General features: G+C 42.1%; 1 protein-coding gene across 38 annotated transcripts in view; it reads right to left on the bottom strand.

The window, feature by feature from the left end:
* slmapa (sarcolemma associated protein a) overlaps window positions 1-18,578 on the bottom strand; it is a 241,758-nt gene that overhangs the window by 89,518 nt on the left and 133,662 nt on the right. For 15 of the 38 annotated variants that reach the window (XM_041191062.1, XM_041191028.1, XM_041191029.1 and 12 more), the window contains 2 exons: window positions 17,759-17,815; window positions 10,618-10,692 (listed from right to left, as the gene is read on the bottom strand). The exons of 16 other annotated variants lie outside the window; for them this stretch is intronic. In XM_041191062.1, the coding sequence (XP_041046996.1) occupies window positions 10,618-10,692; window positions 17,759-17,815 (132 nt within the window). The remainder of the gene's footprint in view (window positions 1-10,617; window positions 10,693-17,758; window positions 17,816-18,578) is intronic. 7 more of the 38 variants (XM_041191034.1, XM_041191042.1, XM_041191038.1 and 4 more) reach the window with 2 other exon arrangements.

Below are 18,578 nucleotides of genomic sequence, written 5' to 3'. Positions count from 1 at the left end.
CAGAGTTGGAGATATCATCAACAACATGCAAGGCCTTCCTTGGGCTGGACATTGCTACATTGCTAACCAGGCCCATATTTATTTCCCATCCCTAGTTGTCCTGAAATGGTGATGATGGGCTACAGGGAAAAGGCAGGATAATAGATTGCCCTTGCAGAGCTGGCACAGATATGATAGGCCGAATGGACTCCTTCTATGTTGTAACCATCTATGATTTTAGGTCAGACAGGGTAATGATGGCAGGCATTTTCATTGTAAGAACATTAATGAACCTGTTGGTTTTTATGGCAAGCTAACAACTGGGGGAGGCAGTGGCATATTTACTGGACTAGTAATCCGGAGGCCCAGGGTAATGCTCTGGGGACCCAGGTTCGAATCCCACCACAGCAGATGGTGGGAATCCAATAAAAATCTGGAATTAAAAAGTGCGACGAAACCACCGTCAATCGCCATAAAAACCCATCTGGTTCACCAATGTCCTTTATGGGAGGAAATCTGCTGTCCTTTCCTGGTCTGGTCTATATAGGCAGAATTTAGCCTTCGTTGGGTGGGCACGGCAGGTGGGCTCGGAAGCGGTCGTGAAGCTGACCGCTGCCTGCGATTGGGCCTGGACTTGAAGGTGGGGGCAGGAGGAGCGCAAGCACGGAAGTGTGCACATGCGCGGGGGTGCGCTCAGTAAAAGAAGTTTGAAAATAAAATATGAAGAATTTTAAAATGTTAATAACATCTCCCTTCATGTGGCTCTGTTACATGAGCAGGGACATGTTAGAAATTAGTTTGAAAATTTTAAATTTTTCTTAAAATCACTGAATGAAATCTAATCCCGCCTGTCGATGCACTTTTGCAACAAATCCAAAGGCCGCTTGGCCTTTTCACCTGCCTGCCAACACTGAAGTTGAACAGGCAACGAAAAGCTTCATTTAATTAGAACTTTAATGGCCTTAATATGCCTGTTAATTGTCGGTGGGTGCACTGCCGACTCCGTGCGCACCTGCTGACTGAAATGTTGCTCGAGTATGTGATGACATAGGGACGCTTGCCCGCATCATTTTACGCTCGTTCGGGTCAGGCGTGCGCCCGCTTGACAAGCGCAATATTCTTACCCATGTGACTCCAGACCCACAGCTGAACAAAGGCAATTAGGGATGGGCAATAAATACTGGCCTAGCCAGTGACACCCACATCCCACAAATGAATGAACAAAAAATTCATGGTCACATTTGCATTATTTTCATTTTTTTTTAAAAAAGAAAATCTGAATTCAAATTATCAAATTACTATGGTTGCATTTGAACTTAATGTTCTTCAAGTTATTAGGCCAAGCCTCTGGATTACTAGTCTAGTAACACAGCTGCTACACTAATATACTCATACTTGCATTTAAAAAAAAAATTGGACATCCTTATCATGAGAAGGTTTATGAAGCCCTCTGCTTAATTTATTCCAGGCTTCATATTCACAGGATGTCACAACATGTAGTAGGGAAATGTCATCAGTTCCTGAAGCACAGAGATGGATCTGTGACATTCCAAGTGAGTTTCAAAAGCAAGAGCTAGCATCAACTGGAGTCTGAGAATGACTCAAATCAACAGAAGTATCGAAGCATCAAGCAAGGAAACTGACATTAACTAACAAGCAAAACTGTTAGAATATTATACATTACTTCCTTCATGTCTTGTTCAAACATGTCTTCCTTCTTCCTTAATCAATGTTTCCCAACCACAGTGGTCAACACTTCCTTCAACTGTGTCCAAACCATCTCCCGCACCTCTGCTCTCACAACTTCCCCCTCCCTCAAAGAACCATGAAAGGGCCCCTCTTGTCCTCACTTTTCACCCCACCAGCCTCTGCATTCAAAAGGATCATCCTCTGCTATTTCCACCAACGCCAACATGATGCCACCACCAAACACATCTGCCACTCACCCCACCCCCGTCAGCATTCCATAGGGACTATTCCCTCTGGGACATCCTGGTTCACTCCTCCATCAGTCCCAACACCTCATCCCCTTCCCACGGCACCTTCCCACACAATCGCAGAAGGTGCAACACCTGCCTCTTTACCTTCTCCCTCCTCAACGTCCAAGGGCCCAAACACTTCTTTCAGGTGAAGCAGCACTTCACTTGCACATCCTTCAATTTGGTCTACTGCATTCATTGCTCCCCTCTACACTGGGGAGACCAAACGCAGACAGGGTGACTGCTTTGCGGAACACCTTTGGTCTGTCTGCAAGCGTGACCCAGGCATTCCTGTTGCTTGCCATTTCAACACACCATCCTGCTCTCATGCCCATTCTTGGCCTGCTGCAATGATCCAGTGAAGCCCAACGCAAACTGGAGGAACAGCACCTCATCTTGCGATTAGGCACTTTACAGCCTTCCAGACTTAACATTGAGTTCAACAACTTCAGACCACGAACTTTCTCCTCTGTCTTCATCCCTTTTTTAGATTAAAATTTTTTTTTTATCCACTTATTTTCATTCATTGTTTTATCCCCTTTTTAAATCCCCCTTTTATCCCTTTTTCTAATCTTTTTCCCCAACCAGTGCCACCCCAACCCCCAAAAAGGCTGTTACTTATTCCAAGTTGTTCTTTCAGAGTGCTTACCCTTGTTCTGCTATTAACACATTCTGCTTTCTTACCTTTATGCCACTATTAGCACCTTCTTTAGCCCTTACCACTACCATTGGCACTCCCTTTGCCTTTTTGTCCGTGACATGTGTCAATCTCTCCTTAGCTCCCACCTATCGCTGGCCTTCTATCCAACTTCACCTGCTCCACCCCCCTTAAACAGTATAAATTTAGTCACATTTCTACTTCTCTTTAGCTCTGAAGGGTCATACAGGCCTGAAACGTTAACTCTGTTTCTCTCTCCACAGGTGCTGTCAGACCTGCTGAGTTTTTCCAGCATTTTCTGTTTTTATTTTACATCAAAAGTTTTTTATTGACTTCTTGTGGCACACTCCTTTCCAAATTAATCTTGCCCATCCACTTACTTACCACTCCAAAGCTGGCCTTAGAATAGGTAGGTGCTACCGCTTACTTACTTTTGAGACCTCTCAGATATACCCTGAGATAGGCTGTGCATTACTACAACCAGTGTCACATGATAATTTAAACAAGTATTTTGGGCACCGTCTACGTTAGCGGTAATAAAACCAAGCCAGAGATCCAATGCTACCTCCTCTGTTTCCGCCATGACTAGTATCCGCACTCTTGGCCACTGCTGCCTGTCACCCTCCCTCACATCCCAAGCTTTGAGAACAACCAGAGTGGCAAAAATTACTTCAGAAACCTTGTATTAAAAATTCAGTTACTTTCTTATTTTGCATATAGTTCTACTGCTTAGGAAATGCTTGTAACAAACCTCCAATGTCGGTAATGAACACAAAGTCAGCTTAATGTCTGAATGCAATAGATTTAACCAAGATGGATCATCCACCCAGCACTTTGGGCTGCAGATTGTAGCAAATGCTTCAGCCTTATCTTTTGCTCTGATGTGCTGGGCCCCCCCATCATTGACGATGGGGATATTTGTGGAGCCGCCTCCTCCAGTGAGTTGTTTAATTGTCCACCACGAGTAGATGTGACATGACTGCGGAGCTTAGATCTGATCTGTTGGTTGTGGGATCGCTTAGCTCTGCCTATCATTTGCTACTTCTGCTGTTTGGCACGGAAGTAGTCTTGTGCAATAGCTTCTCCAGGTTGACACCTCATTTTTAGGTAGGCCTGGTGCTGCTCTTGGCATGCCCTCTTGCACTCTTCATTGCAGCTGGGTTGATTCCCTGGATTGATGGTAATGGTAGAGTGGGTACATGTTGGGCCATGAGGTTACAGATTGTGGCTGAGTGCAATTCTGCTGCTGCTGGCCCATAGCATCTCATGTGCCAGTCTTGAGTCATTAGATCTGTTTGAAATCTATCCCGTTTAGCACTGTGGTAGTGCCACACAACACGATGGAGAGTATCCTCAATGTGAAGATGGGACTTCATCTCCACAAGGACTGATTATTGATTACTGTCATAGGCAGATACATCTGCGGCAGGCAGGTTGGTGAGGATGAGGTCAAGTATGTTTTTCCCACTTGTTGGCAGGGGATATGCCGGGCCATGAGGTTACAGATTGTGCTTGAGCACAATTCTGCTGCTGCTGATGACCAGTCTCAAGTAGTTAGGTCTGTTCGAAATCTATCCCATTTAGCACAGTGGTAGTGCCACACAACACAATGGAGGGTATCCTCAATGTGACGGCAGGACTTTGCCTGACCAAAGGTACTGACCATACTCACCCAGCCCTCGCTTGCAAAACTCAGAACATGATGTCTAATATCAGATGTGATTCCGCAATTTGGCAGCATTTGCTGAACAATCCTGAGTGTGCCAAGAATAACACTAACAACCAATTTAGGATTATCAGTTGGGTTTGCAATCTAGCTTGCTAGAAGCTACATATGCAGGGACTTATCCTCTGCAGGCAAAAGGAATATGCCCAGACATTGCACCTTTTGGAATAAACAAAAGCTTGTGGGATATTTGGTGCATTCACCATGGCAACGTCTCGACCAATTAGAGCCAACTTGCCAACCAGTATGAATTGTTGATCCTTTTGATATTTGGCATTCTTGTGTCTGTCTTGATGAGTGCAAGATGTAAAGCTTCAACAGTATGTCTCTTTTCTCAGCAATACTCAAGCTCCATACTACCAAGCTCTCCATTTCTATTCCTGGTACCATATTTTATGCAAAATTGGCTGTCACATTTCCTGCATTGTAACAGTGCAAAAAAACGTAATTGGCTATATAGCACTTTGGATGGCCTTAAGTTGCGAAAGGTGTTAAATTGATTTAAGTTCTTCTTTTACCCACAATCTGTTACACATTCCCAGCCATACTGCTCTAAATAGTAAGACAAAATAGTTAAAAACAAACTTTGTTTGAAAGTTAATATACACAGTCAAAAATTGAGTCCAGAGGGGTCAGAAACTAATATTCTAACAAGGTGCAACAAGCTTCATTTCTGCAAAATAGTGGCATTTGTATTATATTGTGTGTACCACAGCTTACAACAATGTATTCTGCAACACCTAGGGGATAAGGTTAGATTAGATTGACTTACAGGCCTAACCCTGCAAGCCTCTTATCATATAACAACTCCCAAGGGAACTAGACCATAAAAAGCCAAGTAATTAACTATTTTCATTTAGCAACAGTTAGCTGCTGTCCTGTTACAGGCTACCATAATACTTTACATGATCGGATTAAATTTTAAGACTCTTCCAGTAGTTCAATGGGAAGATATACCAGGGATTTTGCTGGTCCCAGATTTAATCCCTAACATGTGCAGGATTATATATGTCTCTGTGCTACAAAAGCCTTAGCCTTCTTGTGCTTTTGGAGGTGAACTGCAAATCACCAGTGATGACTGCTCTTTACCACTATTAAGCAATTCAGGCTAGAAAGCCCACCAATTACAGGCCAGCCAGATCAACCTCGGTGGTAGGGAGGCTTTTAGAAATGATAATTTGAGACAAATTATCATTTGGACAAATACAAATTAATTAAGGAAAGCCAGCATGGACTTATTAAGGGCAATCTGTGTTTAACTAACTTACTTGAGTTTTTTGATGAGGTCATAGAGAGGGTTGATGAGGGTAATGCTGTTGGTATGATGCACATGGAGTTCCAAAGGCATTTGATAAAGTGCCACATAACAGGCTTGTCAGAAAAGTTAGAGGAATAAAAGGGGCAGTAACAGATACAAAATTGGCTGAGTGACAGAAGATAGTGGTGATGAATAGCTGTTTTTCAGACTGGAAGATATATAGTGGGGTTCCCCAGGGATTGGTGACCCTTTTTCTTGATATATATTAATGACCCAGACTGGGTATAATTTAGATGTACAGGGCACAATTTTAAAATTTGCAGATGACAAAAAATTTGGAACAATTGTGGACTGTGAGGAAGATAGTGTTAAATTTCAAAAAGACAGGCAGGCTGATGGAATGCACGGACATGGGGTAGATGAAATCTAATGCAGAGAAGTGTCAAGTGACTCATTCTGATAAGAAGAATGAGGAGAGGCAATATAAGATAAAGGATTCCAAACGCGGGCGCAAAAGCAGAGGGACCTGAGAGTATATGTGCACAAATCCTTGAAGGTGACAGGGTAGGTTGAGAAAACAGATAATAAAGCATTCAGGATCCTGGGCTTTATAAATAGGGAAAGAGAGTGCAAAAGCAAGGAAGTTATGATAAACCCGCATAAAACTGATTGTAGCTTTTGAGGAACTAACAAGGAGGATTGATCACAGTAGTGCAGTTGGTGTGGTCTACATTGATTTTAGCAAGGTTTTTGACAAGGTCTGCATGGCAGACTGGTTAAAATAATAAAAACCCAAGGGATCCAGGGGAATGGAGCAAGCTGGATACAAAATTGGTTCAGTGGCAGGAAACAAAGGATAATTGTTAAAAACAAAAACAAAAATATCTGGAAAAACTCAGCAGGTCTGGAAGCATCTGCAGAGAGGAGCACAGTTAACATTTTGAGTCCAAATGACCCTTCAACAGAACTAAGTAAAAATAGAAAAGAGGTGAAATATAAGCTGGTTTAAGTGGGGGGGAGGGGCGCGCGTGGTAGAGCCGGATAGAGGGCCAGTGATAGGTGGAGATAACCAAAAGATATCACAGACAAAAGAACAAAGAGGTGTTGAAGGTGGTGATATTATCTGAGGAATGTGCTAATTAAGGGTAGAAAGCAAGACAAGGTACAGATAGCCCTAGTGGGGGTGGGGTGGGGTGAAGGAATCAAAGAAGGCTAAAAGGTAGAGATAAAACAATGGATGGAAATACATTTAAATATAATGGAAGTAGGCAGGAAAAGAAAAATCTATATAAATTATTGGAAAAAAAGGGGGTGGGGGGGAAATCGGAAAGGGGGTGGGGATAGAGGAGAGTTCATGATCTAAAATTGTTGAATTCAATATTCAGTCCAGAAGGCTGTAAAGTGCCTACTCGGAAGATGAGGTGCTGTTCCTCCAGTTTGTGTTGAGCTTCACTGGAGCAACGCAGTAAGCCAAGGACGGACATGTGGACATGAGAGCAGGGTGGAGTGTTGAAATGGCAAATGACAGGGAGGTCTGAGTAATGCTTGTGGACAGACTGAAGGTGTTCTGCAAAGCAGTCATCCAGTCTGTGTTTGGTCTCTCCAATGTAGAGGAAACCGCATTGGGAGTAACGAATGCAAGTGAAATGCTGCTTCACTTGAAAGGAGTGTTTGGGCCCTTGCACGGTGAGGAGAGGGGAAATAAAGGGGCAGGTGTTGCACCTTCTGCGGTTGCATGGGAAGGTGCCATGGGAGGGGGTTGAGGTGTAAGGGGTGATGGAGGAGTGGACAAGGGTGTCCCGGAGGGAACGATCCCTGCAGAATGCCGCCAGGGGGTGAAGGGAAGATGTGTTTGGTGGTGGCATTATGCTGGAGTAGGTGGAAATGGCGGAGGATGATCCTTTGAATACGGAGGCTGGTGGGGTGATAAGTGAGGACAAGGGGGACCCTATCATGTTTCTGGGAGGGAGAAGAAGGTGTGAGGGCGGATGCGCGGGAGATGGGCCGGACACGGTTAAGGGCCCTGTCAACGACCGTGGCTGGAAACCCTCGGTTAAGGAAGAAGGAGGACATGTCAGAGGAACTGTTTTGGAAAGTGGCAGCATCACAACAGATGCGACGGAGGCGAAGGAACTGAGAGAATGGGATGGAGTCCTTACAGAAAGTGGGGTGTGAGGAGCAGTAGTCGAGGTAGCTGTGTGAGTCGCTAGGCTTGTAATGGATATTGGTGGACAGTCTATCACCAGAAATTGAGACAGAGAGGTCAAGGAAGAGAAGGGAAGTGTCAGAGATGGACCATGTGAAAATGATGGAGGGGTGGAAATTGGAAGCAACATTAATAAATTTTTCCAGGTCCAGACGAGAGCATGAAGCAGCACCGAAGTAATCATCGATGTACTGGAGGAAGAGTTGTGGGAGGGGGCCGGAGTAGGACTGGAACAAGGAATGTTCCACATACCCCATAAAGAGACAGGCATAGCTGGGGTCCATGCGTTGCCCATAGCCACACCTTTTATTTGGAGGAAGTGAGAGGAGTTTAAGGAGAAACTGTTCAGTGTGAGAACATCTTTTTTGACATCTTTTGGATTTCCAGCATCTGCAGTTTTTTGCTTTTATCTTAAAGGACAATTGTTGTTGGGTGTTTGTGTGATTATTTCTAGGAAGGTTCTGCAGGGCTCAGTACTAGGTCCCCTGCTTTTTGTGGTGTATATTAAAGATTTGGATGTAAATGAAGGGGGAATGATCAAGAAGTTTGCAGATGTCACAAGAATTGGCCATGTGGTACATAGCGAGGAGGATAGCTGTAGACTGCAGGAAGAAATCAACAGTCTGATCAGGTGGGCAAAAAAGTGGCAAACGGAATTTGACCCAGAGAAGTGTGAGGTGATGCATTTGGGGAGTTTAAACAAGGCAAAGGAATACACAATAAATGGGAGGATACTGAGAGGTGTAGAGGAAGTGAGGGACCTTGGAGTGAATGTCCACAGGTCCCTGAAGGTTGATAAGGTGGTTAAGACAGCATATGGAATCCTTCCATTTATTAGCCAAGGCATAGAATAGAAGGGCAGGGAGGTTATACTGGACCATATAAAATATTAGTACTCAAGTTGTGGCTTGTGTGCAGAGTTCTGGTCACTTCATTACAGAAAGAATGTAATTGTATTAGAGAGGGTACAAAGGAGATTTACAAGGTTGTTGCCAGGACTGAAAAATTGCAACTATGAGGAACTTTTGATTCTCTTCCTTGGAACAGAGGAGGCTGAGGGGAGATTTGATTGGGATGTGCAAAATTGTGAGGGGCCTGCATAGAGTGGGTGGGAAGGGCCTATTTACTAGGGAACATAGATTTAGGTTTAACTCCTCAGAGGGTTGCAGGGTCTGGGGCTCACTGCCTGAAAGGATTGTCAGGGCAGAAACCCTCAACTCATTTAAAAGGTGCCTGGATCTGCACATCAAGTGCCATAACCTGCAGGGCTACGGAACAAATGCTGGAAAATGGGAATCGGCCAGCGTAGACATGATGGGCCAATTGGCCTCTTTCTGTGCCGTAAACTTTCTATGATTCTATGAAAACACTGGTCTGGCCTCAATTGGAGCATTGTCTCTAATTGCGGGCGCTTCACTTTAGGAACGATGTGAAGGCATTCAAGAGGGCACAAAAAAGATTCATGACAATAGTTCCAGGAATCGGGAAATTCAATTTTATGGATAGATTGGTGAAGCTGGGGCTGTTCTCCTTGGAGAAAAGAAGATTTGGTAGAGGAGTCTGGTCAGAGTAGATAGGGGGAAACTGTTCCTGATGGCGGAAGGATTGAGAACCAGTAGAAATCGACTTAAGGTGATTGGAAAAAAAAGCAATGGCAACATGAGGAAAATCCTTTTTATGCAGTGAGTGCATTGGATCTGGAATGCACTTCTTCAGTGTTGTGGAAGCAGATTCAACGGAAGCTTTCAAAAGAGAATTGGATAGTTATTTGAAGAGAAAAAAATTGTAGGGCTGCAGGGAAAAACCTGAGGAGTGGGTCTAGGGGAGCTGCTCCCTTAGAGAACTGGCATGGGTACAGAGGGCCAAATAGCCTTCTGTGTTGTAACAATTCTATGATTAAATGTGCGAATGTCAGCTGAAGATAGAAGCAGGCTTGGCAACTTCTTGAAATTGAATAACCTTCTAGTACTGACAGTCTGGGCCTGCAAACAAAGAATGATCACTTGATACATGAATGCTACCATCTAGGGAGTTGCATCTGTCATGAGTCACTTTCCTGCAGAGGAGAGGCAAAGCTATACTGCACTGAACCTGAACTTTCTGAAAGCTGCAAATAAAAATTGCAAGAATTGGTGCTTCTGAAACAGGTCAATAATTAGTATCTGTAAAACGATTACCACTACAAATAGCACAATCATTTTTGATTTCATTGGCCCACCAAATAATTTGTGTAAATGGCACAAGGCATTTAACACTAAAGTTACCACTGGAAATTCACTGTTAATATTTAATGATCAGCTATAAGCTATTCAAACTCTGAAGTAACAAACTGTCTTACATATTTCCTTTAATCTCAGTTGAGTATACATTAAATATTGCCGGTGTCATTTATAAATACATTCTCAGTTGTAATATTTTATGAATGGTCGATAAAGTTACAAAAATAGTAATGTTTGCTGCATTCTCATGAAACACATGAAATATTGAACATATAAAAGCATTTAGTTTTACGGTATATATAGCAGTGTGGAATTATTTTTGTAAACTTCCTCATCAACATGCACATCAGATCTTGCCTTTTTAAGGCTTATTTTCACTGCCATTTGTTATTGTTTCAACATGCTTTTAAAATAGCAAAAGTTATTCAGGAAATGTTTTTCTCCTAAACGGTTGATTAAATTGTGATTAAAATCAGCCCACAATATATTGAGCTTTTCTGTTTCTTGAGCATTCCTTTTTTGGTCAAGAACTAAAGCAAGGAATTTGGCAATAGCAATTCTGCTCCTCCCCCTCCCCACTTCCACAACATACCTTTAAATCTTTCTGAATCGTTCTTTAAGTCCTCTTCAATAGTTTGATTATTTTCTAGATGAGATTCAAACATATCTAGAATTTTACAAAGTGCAGAAAAATACAACAATCTGTTAAATGGAAAGTTTTATGACAAATAAGTCCAATTTATTGCAACTGGCACTTCTGAAATTTGTTTGGTGGGGTGGGGAGAGATGAAAGAATGAGGTTCTTTCAAACAAAATCGTTCAGCTAATAATACCAGCTGAATTCTTTTCCACCTCAGTAGGATTTAGAGATTTTTTAGGAATCCAGTCGTGGAGGAAAATTGAAAGTCACTGTAAACTGAAAAGCTGATCAGTTCTAAAATACTATAGTTTATTTTTCATGTAAAATGCTAAGATTTGGATAGGGGTACTCAGTTTAATAGTGATGTGTATTTCTATCTTGTGATTGCATGCCAAAGACAGCAGTCTAAGTTATAGAACAGTGTGCATACAGTTTGTACAGTTATTCCAAGTGGAATTTTTTTATTTTGGCTTTGATCCAAAACTTTAATTTTGCTCAAATTTACTAAAATACATTTTCTAAATTTTATGAAAATATATTTTAATTAAAAAAACACAACGTACATCAATGACTCAGCTGAAAGTTTCTTCCCTCATTTAAAACTGGAAGTGATGTTCCATGTGGAGAATTTCATAGGCAGTGTAATATTACAATGCTGAACAGCTGTGAATTGATGCCTATTTAAGAATAGAAGGCTAAATGTACTTGTGACAACCCAACCACACTCCAGATTCTAAATAGTGTTTTTTAAACAGTTCCTTAGGATGCCTTTGGAGTTTTCTTTTACACTTTGCTGTAGAAGAAATAGCACCAAATATGGCTACGTAAAAAGAAATGATGTGTTTGCTTCTAGTTTCACAGCTTATCCACATATGGAGCCAAGAACCAAATATTCTCAGTTGCTTGGGTAACCGAAGTAAAATGACCCCTTCCACTGAGATGAAAAGTAAAACCAGGTTTCCTGGCAAACAAAGACAAATTAATTATTTTTAAAAAGCCAAACAATTCTACATTTGCCAATAGCCATTTGTCTTATACAGATACTCGCAATAATTATGCAACAAGAAACATAGAATGGACAAGTTGGTAATGCTACCTCTACAATCCATGATAATCACCAAAACAGGTGGTTTCACAGGTGCTTTAAGAAGGAGGGGCACATAGACTAGGTTGCTATCAGAACTGATTGCATTTACGGGCCTACAACAGACTGCATGTCAGCTGGTTTACAAAACCAGTAAGTAGTTTTGGCTTCACTGGCTGGTATGGTTCTTACAAAGCCACTATGATGGCTGGATTCAAATAATGGTATGCACACCCTGCAGTACTTTTTACACGTGCATTGTGTGTGCAAATGGGATGTTGTGTTCTGAGGTATGTAAACAAGATAGCAGCACGTAAGATAAATCCCACAGACCTTTGAGTTCTTCTACCCTAGCACCACAGTGTGAAGGATCATCTATTGTCTCTCACCAATGAGCATTCTTTCCTGATCCATTAACTTCTTTCTGCGCCCGCCTGTGCCTGCTCCCGACCTGCCCACCCAACGGGGAGAAAATTCTCCCCATGTTCTTATTTTAAATTTCAGCACATTTACTAAAAAGGAGAAACTAATACATCATAGAATCATAGAAAGTTTACAGCACAGAAAGAGGCTGTTTGGACATCGTGACTGCACCGGTCGAAAAAGAGCCTTCAGCCTAAGCTTACTTTCCAGCATTTGTCTGTAGCCCGACAGGCTACAGCACTTCAGGTGCATATACAGACACCTTTTAAATGAGCTGAGGGTTTCTGTCCCTACTACCCTTTCAGGCAGTGAGTTCCAGACTCTGCAACCCTCTGGGTGAAAATATTTTTCCTCATCTCCCCTCCAATCCTTCTACCAATCACTTTAAATCTATGCCCCCTAGTCACTGATCTTTCTGCTAAGGTAAATAGGCCCTTCCCATCCACTCTATCCAGGCCCCTCACAATTTTGTACATCTCAATGAAATCTTTCCTCAGCCTCCTCTGTTCCAAGGAAAACAATCCCAGCCTATCCAATCTTTCCTCAAAGCTGCAATTTTCCAGTCCTGGCAACATCTTTGTAAATCTCCTCTGTACCCTCTCTAGTACAATTACATCCTTTCCGTAATGAGCTGACCATAATTGCACACAGTGCTCAAACCGTGGCCTAACTAATGTTTTACATAGTTACAGCATAGCCTCTCTGCTCTTAAGCCTCAGCCATTAAATGAAAGGATTTCATTTCCTTCTTAACCACCTTATTGATCTGTCCTGCTACCTTCAGGCATCCATGGACATTCACTCCAAGGTCCTTCACTTCCTCTACACCTCTCAGTATCCTTCCATTTATTGTGTATTCCTTTGCCTTGCTTAACCTCCCCAAATGCATCACCTCACACTTCTCTGGGTTGAATTCAATTTGCCACTTTTCTGCCCACCTGACGAGTCCATTGATGTCTTCCTGCAGTCTACAGCTATCCTCCCCGTTATCAACCACATGGCCAATTCTTGTGTCGTCTGCAAACTTCTCAATCATTTCCCCTGTGTTTATGTCCAAATCATTAATATATACCACAAAAAGCAAGGGGCCTAGTATGGAGCCCTGCGGAACCCCACTGGAAAAAGTCTTCAAGTTGCAAAACTACCCAACAACAATTACTCTTTGTTTTTTGCCACTGAGCCAATTTTGTATTCAGCTTGCTACATTCCCATATTTTTTAACCAATCTGCCATGTGGGACCTTGTCAAAAGCCTTGCTAAACTCCATGTGGGTCAACTGCACTACCCTCATCAATCCTCCTTGTTACTTCCTCAAAAAAAATGTTGATATTCAAAGGGATTAGGGGTCCATGAATCACAGAAAGTTAACATATAAGTACTGCAAGCAATTAGGTAGTTGCAGTACAAGAGTTGCTGCAATTATATAGGGTCTTGATGAGATCAATACTTGAGTTTTGATCCCTTTACCCAAGGAAGGATATACTTGCCTCAGAGGTGGTGCAACAAAGATTCATGAGTTTGATTTTTGGGATGAGAGGTGTGTCATTTGATCATAAGACATAGGAGCAGAAATTAGGCCATTCGGCCCATCGAGTCTGCTCCGCCATTCAATCATGGGCTGATAAGTTTCTCAACCCCATTCTCCCGCCTTCTCCCTGCAACCTTTGATCCCCTTACCAATCAAGAACCTATCTATCTCCATCTTAAATACATTCAATGACCTGGCCTCCACAGCCTTCTGTGGCAATGAATTCTATAGATTCACCACTCTCTGGCTAAAAAAGTTTCTCCTCATCTCTGTTCTAAAAGGTCTTCCCTTTACTCTGAGGCTGTGCCCTCGGGTCCTAGTCTCTCCTACTAATGGAAACATCTTCCCCACGTCCACTCTATCCAGGCCTTTCAGTATTCTGTAAGTTTCAATCAGATCCCCCTCATCTTTCTAAACTCCATCGAGTATAGACCCAGAGTCCTCAAATGTTCCTCATACGTTAAGCCTTTCATTCCTGGGCTCATTCTCGTGAACCTCCTCTGGACCCCCTCCAGAGCCAGCATATCCTTACTGAGATACGGGGCCCAAAATTGCTCACAATATTCTAAATGTGGTCTGACCAGAGCCTTATAAAGCCTCAGCAGCACTTACCTGCTTTTATATTCTAGTCCTCTCGAAATAAATACCAACATTGCATTTGCCTTCCTAACTATCACGTCCTCTGAGGAGAGATTGATTAGAATCGGGCTTTATTCTCTGGAGTTTAGAAGAATGATAGGTGGTCTCATTAAAATATATAAAGTTCTCAGTGCTTGACAGGGTAGATCTTGAGAGGCTGTTCCCCTGGCTGGAGATTATCAACATAGCGGGTCACAGTTTCAAGATAAGAGGCTGACCATTTAGGACAAAGGTCTGGGAAAATTCCTTCACTCACAGGGCTGTGAATCTTTGGAATTCTCTACCACAGAGGGCTATGAATTTCAGTTGCTGAGTATATTCAAGCCTGAGGCCAGTAGAAATCAAAAATACAATAATGAACAGCATGGTTTTCAATGGTGCAAGCTTGGATACATTTTTTGAAGAGGTAACAGACAGTGTAGGCAAGGGTGATGCAGAAGATGTAATTTAACTAGATTTTCAAAAGGCCTTCGATAAGGTTTCACATATTAGACTATGGAGTCAGGTCAGAGTATATGCAGTCAGGGGACAAGTAGTAGAATGGATTGATAGCTGGCTTCAAGTCAGAAAAAAGGGCAAAGGGTAGTTATACAGAGTGGCAGAAAGTTGAGAAGTCGTGTTACACAAGGATCAGTGCTGGGACCACTATTGGTCATAATTTGTATTAATCATTTATTCTTTGGAATCAAAAACAATTTTTAATTTGCAGGTGATACCTAATTGCAGAGGGGAAGTGGGGGCATAGTCAACAGTGAGGCGAACTACCACTTATTACAAGGAGTTATTACCAAACTTGAAAAATGAGCATAAAATTGTCAAATGAATTGCAACAGAAAAAAATAAGGAGGTTACACATTATTTAGAGTAGGAATCTAAATGGGGTACAGCAGCAAAGAGATCTTGGAGTACAAGATGCACAAATCACTAAAAGTAGCAACACAGGTTATCAATAAAGCAAACCAAGCATTCAAGTTTAGTTCGAGAGGGATGGAATTGAAAAGTAGAGAAGTTAAGCTAAAGTTGTATCGAACTTTGGTCAGATCACACCTGGACTACTGTGCACAATTCTGGTCGCTATATTATAAGAAAGATGTAAAGGCAGAGGGTGGAAAGAAAAATTAAGCGCATGATAATAGAAATGCAAGGGTATAACTATTAGGAGAGGATGAACAGGTTGGGTCTCATTTCTCTTGAAAAGAGAAGGATAGGGGGTGATCTGAAGAGGATCTAAAGAGGTCTTTCAAATTATGAAATGTTTTGATATGAGTGGATAAGAGAAAGTTTCCACTTGTGCGATAAAACAAAATTGGAGGCCAACAATGAAAACAAATAGACGAAGTTTCTTCTGAATTCCCTCACTACCACAGGGAGTAACTCAATCAAATAGATAAGCATGTGAGGGAGAAGGTTATGAGAGGTTATCTTAAAGTTAGATGAGGAAAGACAGGAGGAGGCTTGCGTAGAGCATAAATGCAGACATGGCCTTGTTAGGCTGAATGGCCTGTTTCTATGCTGTATATTCTATGTAATCCTATTACAGTTTTGGACAATAAAGGGAATCAAGGGGTATGGGGATAGGACAGGTAAGTGGAGTTGAGGTAGAAGATCAATCATGATCTTATTGAATAGATGAAGTCGGAAGTGGGGATGTTCGCTGATGATTGCACAATGTTCAGCACCATTCGCAACTCCTCAGATACTGAAGCAGTCTATGTCCAAATGCAGCAAAACCTGGACAATATCCAGCATGGGCTGACAAGTGGCAAGTAACATTTGCGCCATACAAGTGTCAGGCAATGACCATCTCCAACAAGAGAGAATTCAACCATTGCCCCTTGATGTTCAGTGGCATTACCATCACTGAATCCCCCACTATCAACATCCTGGAGGGCTACTGTTGGCCAGAAACTGAACTGGACTAGCCATATAAATACTGTGGCTACAACAGCAGGTCAGGGGTTAGGAATCATGCGATGAGTAACTCACCTCCTGACTCCCCAAAGCCTGTCCACCATCTACAAGGCACAAGTCAGGAGTGTGATGGAATACCCTCCACTTGCCTAGATGAGTGCAGCTCCCACAACACTGAAGAAGCTGGACACCATCCATAGCAAAGCAGTCTGCTTGATTGTCACCACATCCACAAACATTCACTCCGCCCACCACTGGCGCAAAGTAGCAGCAATGCATAACTTCTACAAGATGCACTGCAGGAATTCACCAAGGCTCCTTCAACAGCACCTTCCAAATCCACGACCACTACCACCTAGAAGAACAAGGGGAGCAGATCGATGGGAACACCACCACCTGGAAGTCCCCCTCCAAGTCACTCACCATCCTGACTTGGAAATATATCGTTGTTCCTTCACTGCCACTGGGTCAAAATCCTGGAACTTCCTTCCCAACAGCACTGTGGGTGTACCTACACCACATGGACTGCAGTGGTTCAAGGAGGCAGCTCACCTCCACCTTCTCAAGGGCAACTAGGAATGGGCAATAAATGCTGGCCCAGCCAGCGAAGCCCACATCCCGTGAATAAATAAAAAAAAGATAACCAAATTCAAGAATGCAAACAAGATAAGATTTTTTTGGATGCTTCTATGGGCAACACTATGTCATCTAGAGTACAGGCAATTCAGGGAGTGGTAGGTGTATCTGGACACCAGTCACCCAGCATTCTAACTGGAATTGTAATTTGATCCAGTCATGGCAGGGAGGCTGGAGGGAGGCACTGTTCTGCTTGACAACACAGATTTATGGTGACACTGCAGACATAACCTCTCAGCGTTCGTGTAATGCATAGTGCCAACAATCCCCACAGTTCAGACAATGCACAGTGCCAACACACCCCACAAACAATGCAGTGTCAACACTTCTTCCTGGCCTGCATTCTTGGATTGCCACATATGCAAGCATCTTCAGTCAGAAATGAATGTATGATCCTGTTTGCCTTTCTCCCAAGATCCTAACTGCCACAGATACCTGTGTCCAGCTTATTTGGTTCATTTCGAGTGACATGGGAAAGAGATCTGTGCAACAAGCACAGTAAAGGTATAGGTCGTGGCAACAACTCAGCAGAGCTTGCCACTCCCCTAGCTAAGTTGTTTCAGTGCAGCTATGGCAATGCCGTCTACTTGTTAATGTGTATGGTCACCCAGAAAAACAGGATAACTGTGACCCAGCCATGTACTCTTGCTTTGTAAGCTTCCTTCCAATCATTAGCAGAGTGATGGTAGGAATTAGAAATAGTGCTATCAAGTATCACCTGCACACTGCTGACGTGTTGGCTGATGCCAGGCTAACCCAACAATCTCCAAAACCTGCGATAACTCTAGGTGAAACTGGGCCTCAACTGACTATCTGCTTCTGTTTGATTATGCTATAGAATTATTTCCCATTATTGATAAATATGCCTTTTACCTTCCACATTTGAAATCCTACTGTTCTGAGTTGAGTCCAATGGGGCTTTAAACTTGTCTGCAATTCAAAAAAATGTTTTGTAATATTAATTCAAAATATTTTTAGTGAAATATTTCACCATGATTATATCAGATCCTTTTTTTTAAAAGAAAAATTGCTTAGCCAGTAACCAGGACAGGTCCAAGGTGTGATATTTTCAGTGCCTTTTGAAATGGTGACAGTTCAAACATGGTTCTCACATAGTTCACTTGTTTTCAATGCTGGTTTGCACAAAAACAGGAAAGAATTGAAGTATGTTAGCAGACATATATTAACACTTTCCTTGCTTGCATTTCAAATGTGGCTGAATAATTAAAAGCCAGGTTAAAATTGTGTCAAAAATTCCATCATTTAAAACTAATAATGCACAAAAGAAAACCCATTTTCAGTAACCTGGGCCCCAACTAATATTAATTATCCACTCTACTTCCATTTTTGTCTCAGATATTGTTGCAGTAGGCATGTGTTCACATCTGCAAATAATGGTCACTGGGATATTTTTATTTAATTTCAATCTTATGACAGTTCAGTGACATACTAATAAGTAGGAGACAAGGAAGAATTATCATGCATTTTTTCACAAGCACATTTCATACAATAGTAAATAAAAATCGTAATACATGGTTGTTATTAAAGGACTTCAATTCTTTCTTTTTTCCTCTGAAATAGAAACAAATAGAATCCAAATGAGGGAATTCATAAGATATTAATCTCTTTAAAAAGACATCACATCTGTTCTAGATCTCTAATATCCCAACTGGTTATGGCCATTTTCAGAAAT

Source organism: Carcharodon carcharias, chromosome 7 (assembly GCF_017639515.1).
Source record: "Carcharodon carcharias isolate sCarCar2 chromosome 7, sCarCar2.pri, whole genome shotgun sequence".
NCBI classification, from domain to species: Eukaryota; Metazoa; Chordata; class Chondrichthyes; order Lamniformes; family Lamnidae; genus Carcharodon; species Carcharodon carcharias.
Note: the sequence above shows the minus strand (reverse complement) of the source record. Positions and strands in the feature narration are given on the sequence as shown.